Genomic DNA, 14,658 nt, shown 5'->3' with positions numbered 1-14,658 from the left:
CACTTAATTTTAATATTTTTAAACCAAACGTTTTAAATTACTGTTGAAACACTTTTGATAATGAATGCTTTGGTTCTAGTCAAAGATTTTATTTCCAACATATTATTTTTCTGTAAAGAATGATCCTATTATCCGATGAATGTCTATAAACTATTGCCCCGTTTTGCAAAGAGTCGGCCACGGCGGCTGTTCTCATATAAGGAGATCAGCCAGCTGCGCAGGACATATTATAGTGCACAAGCATTTGCGGAGACACAAGTGCACTCACTATTCCTTCACTCTCATAGCCCGATGGGACGGCAATCCGACACGACCGGAGAGCGATCACGATTAGGAATTTACCAATACACTGGATTACCAACAGCGGACCATTTGGATCATTTTATACAGAAGCGTATACAAACTTTAAGGCGTTCAAATATAATATAAAAGTTGGAATTAAAATCGAGATGACAAGAATCAAAGGACCAAAATTCGATTGCGCCTAATGTTGCCCAAAATCGATGCTATCGAATAATCTAGAATAATTTTACATAGCTGGCATATAACAAGATTAATGGCGGCCATACAGGCTTAATGTTACAAAACAAATCCATTATATTTTTAATTTATTGATATAGACGGTATTAATTAATACTTATATTCCATTATTGAAAAAATATTTATAAGCTCATAAGGCAGCGATTTTATTGACTATATGATTTTTAAGACATCTTCTGATTTCTGGCAACACTAAGCCACTTGCCAAGTCAGCCCATTCATTAGGTGGATGTTACCAGCGCACAAAATTATTACTATTATCTACTTACAACTATTTCAGAGACCTATTTTAGAAGGATATCACACTTCAAATATTATTGTACCACTTGCAAGATTTTTAAGCAATTTGTAAATCGTTGGTAGGACAGGTAAACTCGCCAGGTAAAACTCGAAGCAAAATAATATAAATAGTTTTTATAACTTTTTAAATTGTAAATATATTTTGTTACTGGCGAGTTCAGGCAGCATAGTATGGAATGACTAAAAAATAAATTCGTTAGAAATAAACACTTAAAACCCATGTTAGTAGCTAAAGAAGGTGGATTACCGCACATAGACAAGGACGTATAACCTTTTCGGTAACGTTCTTTGTAAATGTGAAGTTTAAGAGTAAAAGTAAATGCATTAGGATAGGGGAGACCGGGCGGCCGAGACGCGTGCACTTATACTAAATAATACATAGTGTTTGTAGATAAATTCAGGACACGAAAACGATGAAAACTTTCAAGAAAGAAACACCATAATATCTCTATCTGTATTTTTTCCTTATTTCAGAACTACAATATAGACCTTTATTGAGCAAGAATAAGGTTTATTTTGTAATCATGAAATAATAGTGATATTTCTACTTTTTTGAACTTCAGTTAAAATGACTAACCAAGTTTGGCCCGTACCAACTTGACGAATCCGTAACTTTGAAAAATCTAGCGTCCATTGGCTACAATAATCACTATGTATTATTAATTAATATTATAATACATATATATTTATTTTACATCATGGTCAGTCACAATGCAGTCGTATGGCCAGAAACAATAGAAAAAAAAACTGTTATTTCGTTTCTTACATAGTCTATGGTTACACGTCAAGATGATTTTATCAGCCAGTGACATTTAGTTTATGGAATTTATGGCTTTCAATTTAATATATAAAGCTAAAGAATAGACCAAGCAATCCTTGAAATTAAGGCTCGATTTTTCAATTATCAGATAACTTCTACCTAAAGGTACGTCTTATATTATTTTTAAAATTTTGCGGTTTGACATATTTCCTAAACAAGTATACAAGTTTTTCATACGTAGTATACATATAAAAGTCATACATATTCTTCGGATAAAAGTTATCTGGCGATTGCAAAATCAGCCCTGAAATGTATAAGAAAATACCTCATTCTATATATCATCTTACTATTTATTCTTTCTTGCAACACTGTCACACAAACTACCGAACTTTCTAGAAACTACCAGAATTATCCATTCAAATTCTGCCTTTTATGTTTTTTACAGTCGAATACGATAAACTTTGGTCCATTCTTTAGATTTTTTCTATGTGAAAATTTCTTGTGATAATGGCTCAGGAATTAAAAGTCCGAACTTCACTTGTTATTACATAATAAATATATAACATTGTTATTGATTACATTTAACAAGGCTTTTTGAACATGTTTAAATGTATAGAACAAACAGTCTGGTAATATTCGTTGGTATATATCAGAAATAATTAAAAATCCATACTCTAAATATTTTCGATAAAATTATCTACAAAAAATTAAAAAAGGTACTTACGAAAGAGTTTGTGTATATAATACAGAAGAACATCAAAAACGCGCAAAAAATAATTTCAGCTGCTTTAAGAACGAATACGAGGGAAAATAGACTTTATTATATAGTGATAAGGGTAATTATTGCTAATCAAATTGTTAGAATGTACAACGAACATTCCCAGGCCGCTGCAAAAGCTTTCAATGCTGCTGGCACGGAACATTGTGCGAACTACAAATGGCTGCACTGCAAAATTCAACTTTGTGTACATGACAATACAGGTCTTTATCCTTTGACATAACATTTCATAACTTCACCAATCTGTTTTGAACTGTGCGTTAACGACATAGAGTACAGTTTTGCATATCAGTTTTACTTGCGTGGTTTGAATATAGAACTAGGCTATTTTATGGCTATTTGTGTGATCCAAAGTATGACGTCACATTCGCGCCGCACAATGTGCCCGAACTATGTTATCCTTAAATTACTCTATGGCCGGATTGTTTCATGCTTTCTGCTCCACAACGTCATCAATTTCAAATTCCTTTTCCCAGCTTTCATCGGAATTAGCGCTAGCATCATCTTTAACCTTTTTATCACCGAAATAATCTTCGACCATATTGTTTAAACAAACGTCAGATTTGCCCGCCTTTTTCGGCGACCTGCCATTTTTGTTTTTAGTCTTGTTGTTCATCTTGTCTCTGGTTTGTGCGGTTTTTGTTTTTTTATTGTCTGTGTTCGTTGTTTTGTCTATGTTGTTGTTGGCTATGTCGCGGGAGGAGGTTTGTTTGGTGAGTTTCTTGTCGGCTATTTCTCTCTCGTATTCTTCTAGGAGAAGTGTTTGTTGTTCCTCTGTAAGTTCCACGTCGTGCGCGAAGTCTTCTGTACAGAGGTACGATTATTTGGAACGTGATATTACATTGTTCTTGAATACATTAACCAAATATAAATACAACAAAATATAAACACTAGATTTTTTGTACTACTTAAAAATGGTATATATTTGGTTAATGAGTTCAAGAATTTATAGTATTACAAACAGTTTAAAAATAGTAATGATTTATGAATAATGAATAAAAGCGTTCCCAAAAAGCAAATAATTTTAAGTCAAGTTGAAGTTTGTGATATGACAGGAGTACAAAAAACAACATTTAATACATAGGGTTTATTCACAAAAATACAATTCGAGACAATATATAATGGCCAATAGATACAAGGACGGTTTAAATCGAGCTGAGTTTAGACAATCGATTACAGTATCGATTGTGAGCTCAGAATCGATAAGAAAGACAACACTACGATGACTTACCGTCTTCCCAAGCGACGACGTTGTCCAGTTCGGGAGCTTCGAACGGCTTCTCGTCTTCCAACCCTGAAAGGACCTTTTTAGGACTCCTGAAAAAAAAAACCAATTTGATTACAAAACGAGGATAGACATTTTAAGGTTGTGAAGCAACTGGCAAAATGGTTATCTAGTAAAGTAAGTTTGTATGTACTTTCTAAGTATATGTTAGACACCAACGACTTTGTGTCGGAGGGCACGTTAAACTGTAGGTCCCGGCTGTCATTGAACATCCTTGACAGTCGTTACGGGTAGTCAGAAGCCAGTAAGTCTGACACCAGTCTAACCAAGGGGTATTGGGTTGCCCGAGTAACCGGGTTGAGGAGGTCAGATAGGGCCTTCGCTCCTTGTAAAACACTAGTATACAGCTCCATCCAGTTAGACTGGAAGCCGACCTCAACATAGTTGGGAAAATGCTAAGCAAAGGATGAAAAAAATAAAAATCGATGACAGCGACCTTAATGTGCGTATTGATCGCCTAAATTTTTTTTATAGGTAATTAAATTGTTTTGATGATTAAATAAAACTACTTTCGGGTCCCGTACAGCATCACCACACATCAACACCTTAATCTGCCCGTGACTATGGATGTTGTAAATAAAGGATCCGAAACGTCGAGAAAAAATAATATTAAAATATAACCGCGATAAAATCCGTAAAAGTAGTTTTATTTAAATGTGTAATATTCGCGTAAGTGTTAGAAACCAACTTGTTGTGCTGTGTTAGTAGAACTATGGTAAATGTCTACGTACTGGTCGATGGGTGTGATGGGCGGCAGGTGAGCGAGCACGGGGTCTGCGGAGGGCTCGGGCCGCGGCTGCTTGCGCGCCGCCGCCGCCAGCCGGTCCTGTAGCAGCGCCACGCGGAATAGATAGCTACGGAGGGAAAGAAGAAGATATTAATCCTTATTTTACACTATTAGAAGATATACACTCTCCTACAAAAACTTAAACATCTGTTGAACACTCGTCTAAACAAAGTGTGGCTGCGAAACGGACCTTATTTCAACGTCATAATCTGTCATTTTTTAGACAAGTGTTCAAAAGACGTTTAAAGGTTTTTGTAGTAAGGCGTATAATCTTTATTGATTTAGTTAGAGTATACAGATTGTATTATGTGTATGTACTATGATAGTATTATGTATAGTAGGATTTACAAAATTAGAACAAAATAATAATTTCAGAAGTCCAAAGGTTATACAATGGCATATTTAAAAAAGAAAATAGTCGCCATTTTAAACTTACAACTGTTTTCTCTTGCAACTTTAAGGATAAAGGTAGAGTATACAAAAAGAAAAAAAAACATTAAAAATAAAAACATTCTTACCGTTCCCAGAAGTCGTCATGCGACACGGCGTCGGGCACGAGCTTGTCGTACTGCGCCTTGAGCGTGGGGCTGGCGTCGAGGCGCCTCGCCGCGGCCGACAGGCTGATGAGGCCTGCCTCGGTGCTCTCGAGGCTCGCGCGCCACGCCTCGAACTCGGGGCTGTAGGCCGGCACTATGAATGTCGCGTCCACGCGTTGGAGAGCTTCTAGTTCTTTCTGTGGGGACATTTTGAGAATAGTTTAGGCAGATGGTACTACGAGTGTCTGAGATCAACCTGTGATAACAATGGCGTTTACCATGATGTGAGATAGGGGTGAAACAAATGCCTATCATTAAAAAAGATTTCAATAAAATGTTTATTTGTTATAAATAGCGTAAAAACTAAAAAAAATTGCCATTCAAGCAATATGAAAAGTGAGTAGGTGCAACGACGTTCACTCACACATTTTTCAAATGCCTGCAAAAATACTAACAAAAATTAAAAAAAAAATAGCAACTTATTACCTTGTACGTAGACAGCATGGTGGTGTCTCCCGAAGACAGGATGACCTCCGTATCGTCCTCATCATCCGGCTCAGGGTTCAACACAGTGCTCACTTGTCCTGAATTTTCACATAACATACACCAAAATGATCGAACAACTGGTCTATTGCCAACATTATATTTAAAACACACCATTTTTAATTTTAAAACGGCACATATGTGGAATTTAACAAAATCAGGTTATGAAAAATTCGGTAAAAAAAACACAATAGCACTACTCGAATGAATGAAGCCTTGAAGTTTGAAATTACTCATGTTCAGTTGACCTAGAATAAAGTGATTTCCTGTATTATTTCTTCATACTTTGCAGTCCTGAACATATGTATATGATGCTTGATATAAGCAACTTAAATACTATGTAAATAGAGTTGAAATTTCAATGTTAATGGTCATAAGTAAATGAACTGAAACTTGCGACCAATAACAACGCAATATAATCTTTATTTCTATGTAAGTAAGTTATATTTCACTTCTTCGCAATTCAGTGCTGCCAATGGGCGCTGGGCTACGGCTGAAAAGGGCCTAAAAATTCGCTGAAATACTCGTGGATTTTTTGCTAATTCCAGCATTTTTTTAAAATCTGTACGTTATTCAATTAAAATTATAATAAACAAAAAATAATTTATTCAAAGAAGGCTGAAATCAGCACTTTTTAATTTTTGAACGTTTTGTTTTTTTTTTAGTGTAGTTTATTTGACAACACCAGTTCCTATGTGTTTTTGGTGGGAAGAAGTTGATTATGCTACGTTGCAAAAAGTCACGTCGCTTTTAAATTGAGCTTTTTAACGTCATCGCACACATGAACAGCAGGGAAAAAAGTCAACGGCGGGGTGACACAGAGCTTGCAACTAACCTGTGTGTTCTAACCTTTAGGCGTGCAAACTTTAAAGTACTTACCAATGAAACTGCTAAGACTTTTCTTCATGGCATTCGCTGGTGATTCTGGCGCGTCCAACTGTGAAACAAATTGATATTTATTAAGCATGCAATATTCAGAACAAGGAAGTATCTCATCTTCAGTCAAATGAGACTTGAATGAATTTTGAATAACTTTTGGACGCTTTGTTAAGCCTGGCCTTGTAGCCTTAGTTTTTAGTGCCTCTTGATCTTATAATCGTTATGAAAAATTTGAAGTAGTTATAATATTTCTTCTGCACATCAATTATTTCAATAAAAAAAAATCTTTTTCGTTCATCATCATCATCTCAGTCGTAGGACGTCCACTGCTGAACATAGGCCTCCCCCTTAGATCTCCACAGACTATTTTAGGATCAGTTAAAAGAGTTATCAATATGTACTCTTTTGTACATAAAACTCAAAAATTTGGCACACATGCGCTGTTGAATTTTGTTATTAGACCAAAAGCATAGTCGGCAAAAGAACATTAGTAATTTAGTTCATGTACAGTAAAAAAAGTAACCTGACAATATTTAGACTCCCTTACCTTCATAGTTATGACATGGCCGATCTCAGCCAAGTCTTTCTTCACCATCGTGTACACTTCTGCTGACTGAAAAATAATAAAGAGCAATAACAGTACATATAATATCAGTTTTTGCTGGGAGAAAGAAGTGGCAGAACAATGTGTAGATAATTATTATTGTAACGTAAAAAATCCTGAACGGTTTAAATATTTTTTTTTGTCATCGTCCTACGAGCCTTTTTCCCAACTATGTTGGGGTCGGCTTAAAGTCTAACCGGATTCAGCTGAGTTCCAGTGCTTTACAAGAAGCGACTGCCTATCTGACCTCCTCAACCTAGTTACCCGGGCAACCCAATACCCCTTGGTTAGACTGGTGTCAGACTTACTGGCTTCTGACTACCTGTAACGACTGCCACGGATGTTCAATGACAGCCGGGACCTACAGTTTAACGTGCCATTCGAAATAGTTGTAAATATTAAAAAAAATTAATTGGCAATTATACTCTCTTTTATTCTCATTTTCCTTTCGCAGGTATGCTCGAAGAGATTTCTTTAGAAATAAGCGTTACCTTTGTAAATTCTTTCTTTCCTGTCTTCTTCCTTTATTATGTGTGTGTACAAAAATTTGAAAATAAATAGCTTATGCATTACAGTCAGGTAACTTGAACTTGTTTTTAGGCTTGTTTGGTATGAGATTGAGAGTCCCCGGGATCCGGTCTAAACTGCGGTCAACAGCTTTTCGGTCCGTGGGCCCATGGTATTTATTTGTAAAACATGCTTGAATTGTATTCTATTTTACAAGCTTCCCCCAAAGTTCATCCTAGTAAAGATTTTTCATGATAGATATTACATAAAGAAAACTAGCCAACATTTTAAACAAAAAGATATACATATGAAACTCGCAAATCATACTTGCTATCTACTCACACAGTTTATTACTTACAGTTAAGTAAGGTTTTATCTAAGAGATAGTTTATCGGAATTAGCTATATATATAAACAGGGTAGATAATGCATATTGTTTACATCTCTGGCCTACATAGATTATACTACGTAAGTATATGTAGACTGAGCAAAACTAGTGTAACTCTTAACTTATTTATTTGTTTATGTTTTTATCAAAGATTCCAGTTAGGAAGGTGTTTATGGTAGATAATGCATATTGTTTACATCTCTGGCCTACATAGATTATACTACGTAAGTATATGTAGACTGAGCAAAACTAGTGTAACTCTTAACTTATTTATTTGTTTATGTTTTTATCAAAGATTCCAGTTTGACTTAATATGGAAGGTGTTACTATCAAGATTTTGTAAAATTTTATCAGAATCTATTAATGGTCAAAAGATAAAAAAAGGCAAATCATTTATTTTATTTATCTCATTTATATCATAATTTATTTTTTTATTTTTTTCACAAAAATTATAAATAAGGTTGATTCTTAAGATTTTTTGTTTTTATCCTAAAGGCTAAGAAACTACTGTACCGATTTGAAAATCCTTTCACTATTGGAAAGCTATACTCTTCCCGTAACAGAAGCTATATTTTATGCCGTTATGGGCAGTAGTTCTCAAGGGACGCGGGCGAATCCATGGGAAAACGGCTAGTCTGATGCCATCGTGAAAATTGCAATTTGTATGGTGTAGATTCATATTGTCGAACCATTGATTTTAGGATACGTATTTAGTAATTATATATAGATTTCAAACGAGTTCTCAAGGTGGCGTATTTAACGAATATCATTATACATATGTTTTTAACATATGACCTTTACCGTTTACAATGTTTATAACAGCCGTTACGGCATGTGTTATAAAACATGTTTATGGTTATTTAAAATTATTTATTTATCCAATAGAAATAAATCGTAGTCTAGTACTATGTAATTAAGTTCAAAAATAAGGTAATGAAACATAACATTAGGCTTTGAAAGGTCTTTTCTAAAAATAATCCCTACTATTATATAAATGCGAAAGTAACTGTATCTGTCTGTCTGTTACGCTTTCACGTCTAAACCACTGAACTGATTTTAATAAAATTTGGTACAGAGATAGAGTTGATCTTGAAAAAGAACATAGGATAGTTTTTGACCCGGACTTTTGAAGAATTCTCTTGGAAACGCGATATAACCGAACTCTATGCGGGTGAAGCCGCGGGCGGAAGCTGGTATTATAATAAGGCTACTTATTTCATGCACGAAGAAAGTGAATTTCAAAAGAAAACGAAATTAGAAATCTTTTGGATTGTAGAAAACCGATCTAAAACACATTTGACGCTTCAAGGAGTTCGGGTTATTATTTTTCATCACAAATGTCATCTTTGTTTATGACAGCCAGTATTCAAACGTCTTTTTTTTCTTTGCAATAAGCCTCAATGTAAATTAAACCTTATTGGCGTAGTTTTAGAGTACATTTTGGTACGTTAGCTGCGAAATTAGCAAAGCAATGATTATCGGACGCACACGATACCTCTAACATGAAACAGATTCATTTTCACGAATGTCAATGACCCCGCAAGTTTACATGTTATATTTTCAGTTACATATTGGGTCGAGTATAAAAATAACTGTATTTTACTAGTTGCCAAATCATCGCGTTAGTCGTAAAATTCGCCTGATAGATTCGGTTATGGTCTTAGTAATAAGGTGTATCTATGGCTACTTGTAGAATTATATTGTAATTTTATCATCACGTGAAGCCGTGGATCCAATTGATTCCGACCTGTATTGAGTCATAGGTTATAGGACCAAATCTAGTCATACTCTTAAGGCAGGAATCCACCACCACTGCTACAAATGTTTCTTCTGAATTCTGAACTACTAAAGTCTACCAAAGAGTAACAAATTGCGTGAAAAATTGCAACCTTCACGCGCCTACCGTAAACACTGTTTGTTCGCGAACGAATCCGTGCAAATAATTTTGGTGGAATCTCGCCATTAAGTAAAGTAATACCAAAAAAAAAAAGAATAGAAGATCCTAAGATAACGTTATGGAAGAGCGGTGTCTCCCAATACAGGCTGTCTATGCTTAACGGGAGGCTCCAATCATAATATTTTTTGTACAATCCTTTATGAACTACCTAATAAATATTTTTCATTTTCATTTTTCAAGTAAGGCCACTTGAACCTGGCCTCCCTCACGATGGGGGATGCTGTGTCCCAGACGAGTGAGCTAGTAGGTGATACTGTCTCGTTGGTTCAGTTGACGATAGCGCGACTGCCGACTCCGAGGTCTGGGCTTCGATTCATTTGGAAATTTTCACAAAACAGTCCGGGGTCTGGAAGTTGGCGGTGTTACACCCACTTTGATACACAGTAGCAGTCGTTGTTACAATTCCACGTCAGAGGCCGTCAAGGAGATTTGAGAAGAAGAAGGTAGTAGAATCTACTGAACCAATGTGAATAAGTCTTTCACTGTTGGGAAGTTACATTGCCATCGAGTAACATGGGATATATCTCATCCGGGTACGAGAAGAAGTTTCAGAAATGCAGCTACTAATTTCATACAATCAGTTTTGCCTTCATAAATCCGCATAACAATACTACTTATAACTAATGCCTACTGTGACTAAACGGTGAGAGAATGTTTCAATTTAAGCGCTGTCAAATTAAGAAAATACCTCGGTTTAATAGTGTGTACAAGATTAAGAAATATATATCGATATAACGTTGTTATGAAGGTGCGCAGCATGGTATTGGAAACTTTATTACTTTTAGGACCAATTTTTCAATCATCATTTAACATTGACGCAATTCTTCTACTAGAACTAACGAGGAGTTCGAGTTCGTTGTCAAATCAAAACCAATGTGCCAAATCTGTCAAAGATTGATTGTTGATTTCACTTCGAAAATAATTAGCATAGAAGATTCCATAGAGGGCGTTTAAGGGCGGAGCTAGTAACATTCTCGTCCCCCGAACACTTTTCATTTTTTTTAACGATGGCAAAAATCTTCAAATGACCCCTCTCGATGTGGGTTAGCAGCGGTGAGGCAGTGTCAGACTTTTACTGACTAAAACCCATCGTGTTCCTTCGTAGGCCTTTTATGTACCAGGGCCTCGGTAACTCTTTCTAACAATCCCGCAGCCCCTGGAGTGGTGACTTTCTGTTAGACATTATTCTGTTCTCCATGGTCTACCTACACTAACAAAAGAACTGCATTGACTGAGTGTGCAAAATTGTGTATACATGTTTGACATGGCATTGCCATATAAATAGTTTCTTTATTCGATAAACGGATGAATGAGTCCTGATTAGATACGCAATGCCGCCACTCTTATTTCAATGCAATTTTTTTTCATACATTAAATTTTGTTATGAGTATTCAGAAGCCGAAATGTCCTGACACTCAAAGAAGTCTGTTGCCAGCTGCAATTATTTAAACTGGTGGTCTACTCCAACAAGTTGGGAAAAGGCTAGGCAAATGATATTAAAGGGAAAAATACACCACCTTAACCGACTTTTAAAAGAAGGACATTCTCAATTCGATTGATTTTTTCAATCCTTGATATTATTTTTTTTTACCTTTGCACAATTGCAAAAAATATTATTCAAGTATCAGTCATTAATTTACCAGTCGCCATATATGTAGGTATATATTAAAGAATTTAAATTAATTTATTTTAATAACTAATTATATGTTTTGTTAATTAATTCAAACCCATTTTATGGTTTGTATGTATTATAATTTTATATGGAACACCTGATATAATGCATCTGTTCCATATATCCATAGTTAATAAATAAAAATTTAACCACTTGTGTAAAGTAGATTAGATTAATAAGCATTATTGTGATGTGATCAATGCAATGTTAATTTTTTTAAAGTTTGCAGAACTCAGTTGTATCAAAAAGTATTTATATGAATAAATCTTTCTTACGGTTTCACCTGTGCCCCGCCCGGGGGAATTTCATCCCATAACTGGACAAATAGCATATATTACTTGGGGATAGTGTAGCTTTATATAAGTGAAAGAATTTTTCAAATTGAATCAGAAGTTTCAGATCCTTTACAAAAAAATATATGTGTAATTGAATACACCTTGATTGTAAGTGGGGTAAATAAACTTGACACAAGAGTGTCAACTTCCTTTACAATACAAAGGAATAGAATAAAAAGGAAAATGAGTAATACTACATATTATTATGTTGGCACATTTCTTAACAAAAGCCAATGTAAAACAAGCTATTTTATTTATTTTGCCTCCATGTTGGTTCTATTTTATATTTAATGAGAGTTTGAAATAATGTTTATAATTGCTGGCATAATAATATAGAATAATATCGATTTTTATTTAGAAGAATTTTAATTATGTACTGGCATTAAATGCCTAATGGTGTTGGGCCCTAACAGGGTCCACAATTGTCCTTAGTAATAATAGGCCTACCATAACACCTTGTCAAAAAACTTGTGGAATGCAATTAAATAATATGAATATGATGACAGAGCATTTAAAAATAAAAAAATACTATGTCCTTTCAGTCTATACCATAGATTACTGACTAATATAAGCCACCTTCTTTGTAATAATGCTTTTACCATAAACATTATTGCAAAGAAGCATTGAACTGCTTCAGATATAAGGAACAGAGATAAGTTGGATCTGGCCATCCTGAAAGGGATACTGTTTGGCTGTATGTGGAAAGTTGTTCCACCATGGAATTATAGACGCTTACTAAGAAGGACAACAGGTCAGTAAGAGTCTGACACTCCCTCACCGCTGCTAACCCACAGCGGGAAGGGTCATTTGATGATTTTTGACGTCGTTAAAAAAAAAAGAGTCAAATAGACCTATTACAGGTTCTTTCATATATGTGTTATAACAAAACCTTGACTTTTTTTAAACAATTTGTTACAAGCGTTACTCATTTCCTGGACACAAAAAGTTCTCTGCTCTTCTTTGTCTGTGACCAAGCCACCTTTTCATTGTTAAAACCTGTTTCGTTTCAACCTTACCTTGGACTTAGCCGAAGAGATCCAGGTGTCCCACCAGTTGCCGTCCTGTTTGTCATCATGCCTTGGAGTACTGGCCGCATCACTTGGACTTGAATCACTAGACCTAGGCAAATATTTTAAAGATTATAATGAAGTTTATTAAAAACAAGTTTTTATATTTTAATTAAATGGTATTAAAAAAAATAAACTGTTTTTTTGAGCATGCAACATTGAAGATAGCTTGACTTGATTATTGCCCAATAGTCTAAAATCTATGTATGAATAATAAATATACAAAAATATGCCTCATTTTGGAGAAATGCTAGGTCTAGGTAAATTGGATATAATTTGATGTTAGTTACTCATGAGATGTTCTTTAAAAAATTATTTATAAGTAGCACATGGATACAGGTACAGGTATGAAGTTTAATGAAATTATTTGAAATCTTTTCTAATAATAAACTTAAATACATACATACTAATCTCTTATGTAACAAGTATTATTTATTACTCCCAAATGTCAGTTTAGATATCAAAACACAGATAATGGGTTAAATAGATATGTATTGATATCCAGTGTTATGAATAAGTTAAAAGCTCATAAATTATTTATTTACATGACCAGTAACCTATTTGTAACTAAATATTTCAAATTGTGGCTGTATCAAAACATTAAATCTTCATCTCAATAAAACCTTTTTTAATATCTGGCATGATTGCCATGGACAATAAAAAAAAGATATCAAAAAGTATTTATTTACAACTTTTATCTCTCTCCATCTTGAAAGCATGGAAGCATAAAAAAGACTTACCTACCCAAATGCCCAATAAATCTAGTTCTAAAGAATTATGTCAGCATCTAGTTAGCACCAAAACGTTGCGGTTGTTACTGTTATATGCCTGACATTATGCGGTGTGCCTAATTCGCTTACATACAGGCTCAACTAGCGAATAGGAAGCAACGAATACTTTAATTAATTGATCTCATGACCTTTCACAAACAAAGCTCTCGTACCAAAAACTGAATTTCTACAATAAATTGTGAGCTGTATAACCATTTTATTACCAAAACAACGCATTTTTCCACCAATAGACCTCTTTCTTCGTTCACACAACCAATGTTGTCATGAATTCTATGATAGAATAAATATGTAAAAAATACTCACTTTTCAGCCATCACGACGTTTCTTTATAGTAAACACAAATAAAAGGAGCACATGGATTGCTGCACATAAATTGTTGTGTGATTTTGTTGTTGTTTTTACACGAAATTTAGAATTAATTTTGACATAGTTTTGTTTGCGTTGACATAAGGATGTCGTTCCGTTACAGTACGTGTCAATGAAAGGTGCGATTATTGTGTTGAAATTATTGAGTTAACCTTTCGATACATGGATTTTGTGATAAAGAAATATTTATATTACTCGAGATTATTTTAATGAAGTTTGATCATCATGACAATAATTTAAAAGTTTTAACATGTGATCCTTGAAATGGAACGTTTCTATTTAACACTAAAGTTTTTTTGCCTAGGCTACAGATGGCGTTATTTCATTTTTTACAGATTTTCCTGTAAAGTTTTAAATACCATTTGATTTAACTTTTGATTGATTTTAATTATTAATAACCAAATGAAAAATAGGACAAAACTCTAAAAGGTATCTACATAGAACATGTTGGTACTTTAATTACTAATTCTTAGAAAAAGGAATCATAAATCTATACCTACATAGGTACATATTTACATTTTTAAAATTTTCGACCTAGGTACCTACTTACTTTTTTTTTTTATC

At 34.4% G+C, this 14,658-nt stretch overlaps 1 protein-coding gene across 2 annotated transcripts; it reads right to left on the bottom strand.

Annotated features, from left to right (window-relative positions):
• Positions 1-709: 709 nt before the first annotated feature.
• LOC110382063 (BSD domain-containing protein 1) lies at positions 710-14,198 on the bottom strand. Of its 2 annotated transcripts, none has more exons than XM_064041368.1 (9): positions 14,032-14,198; positions 12,887-12,989; positions 6,956-7,021; positions 6,409-6,466; positions 5,473-5,570; positions 4,969-5,183; positions 4,395-4,517; positions 3,610-3,695; positions 710-3,182 (listed from the first exon to the last, which is right to left on the bottom strand). In XM_064041368.1, exons 1-9 carry the CDS (start codon positions 14,040-14,042, stop codon positions 2,806-2,808), a joined length of 1,137 nt encoding a protein of 378 aa, XP_063897438.1. In that variant the 5' UTR covers positions 14,043-14,198; the 3' UTR covers positions 710-2,805. The 2 variants fall into 2 exon arrangements, with proteins under 2 accessions (XP_063897438.1, XP_063897439.1); XM_064041369.1 differs by having other exon boundaries at positions 710-3,179.
• Positions 14,199-14,658: the final 460 nt, after the last annotated feature.

This window comes from Helicoverpa armigera, chromosome 25, assembly GCF_030705265.1.
Source record: "Helicoverpa armigera isolate CAAS_96S chromosome 25, ASM3070526v1, whole genome shotgun sequence".
NCBI lineage: Eukaryota > Metazoa > Arthropoda > Insecta > Lepidoptera > Noctuidae > Helicoverpa > Helicoverpa armigera.
The sequence above is the reverse complement of the archived record's forward strand: the minus strand, read 5'-3'. Positions and strand labels throughout refer to the sequence as shown.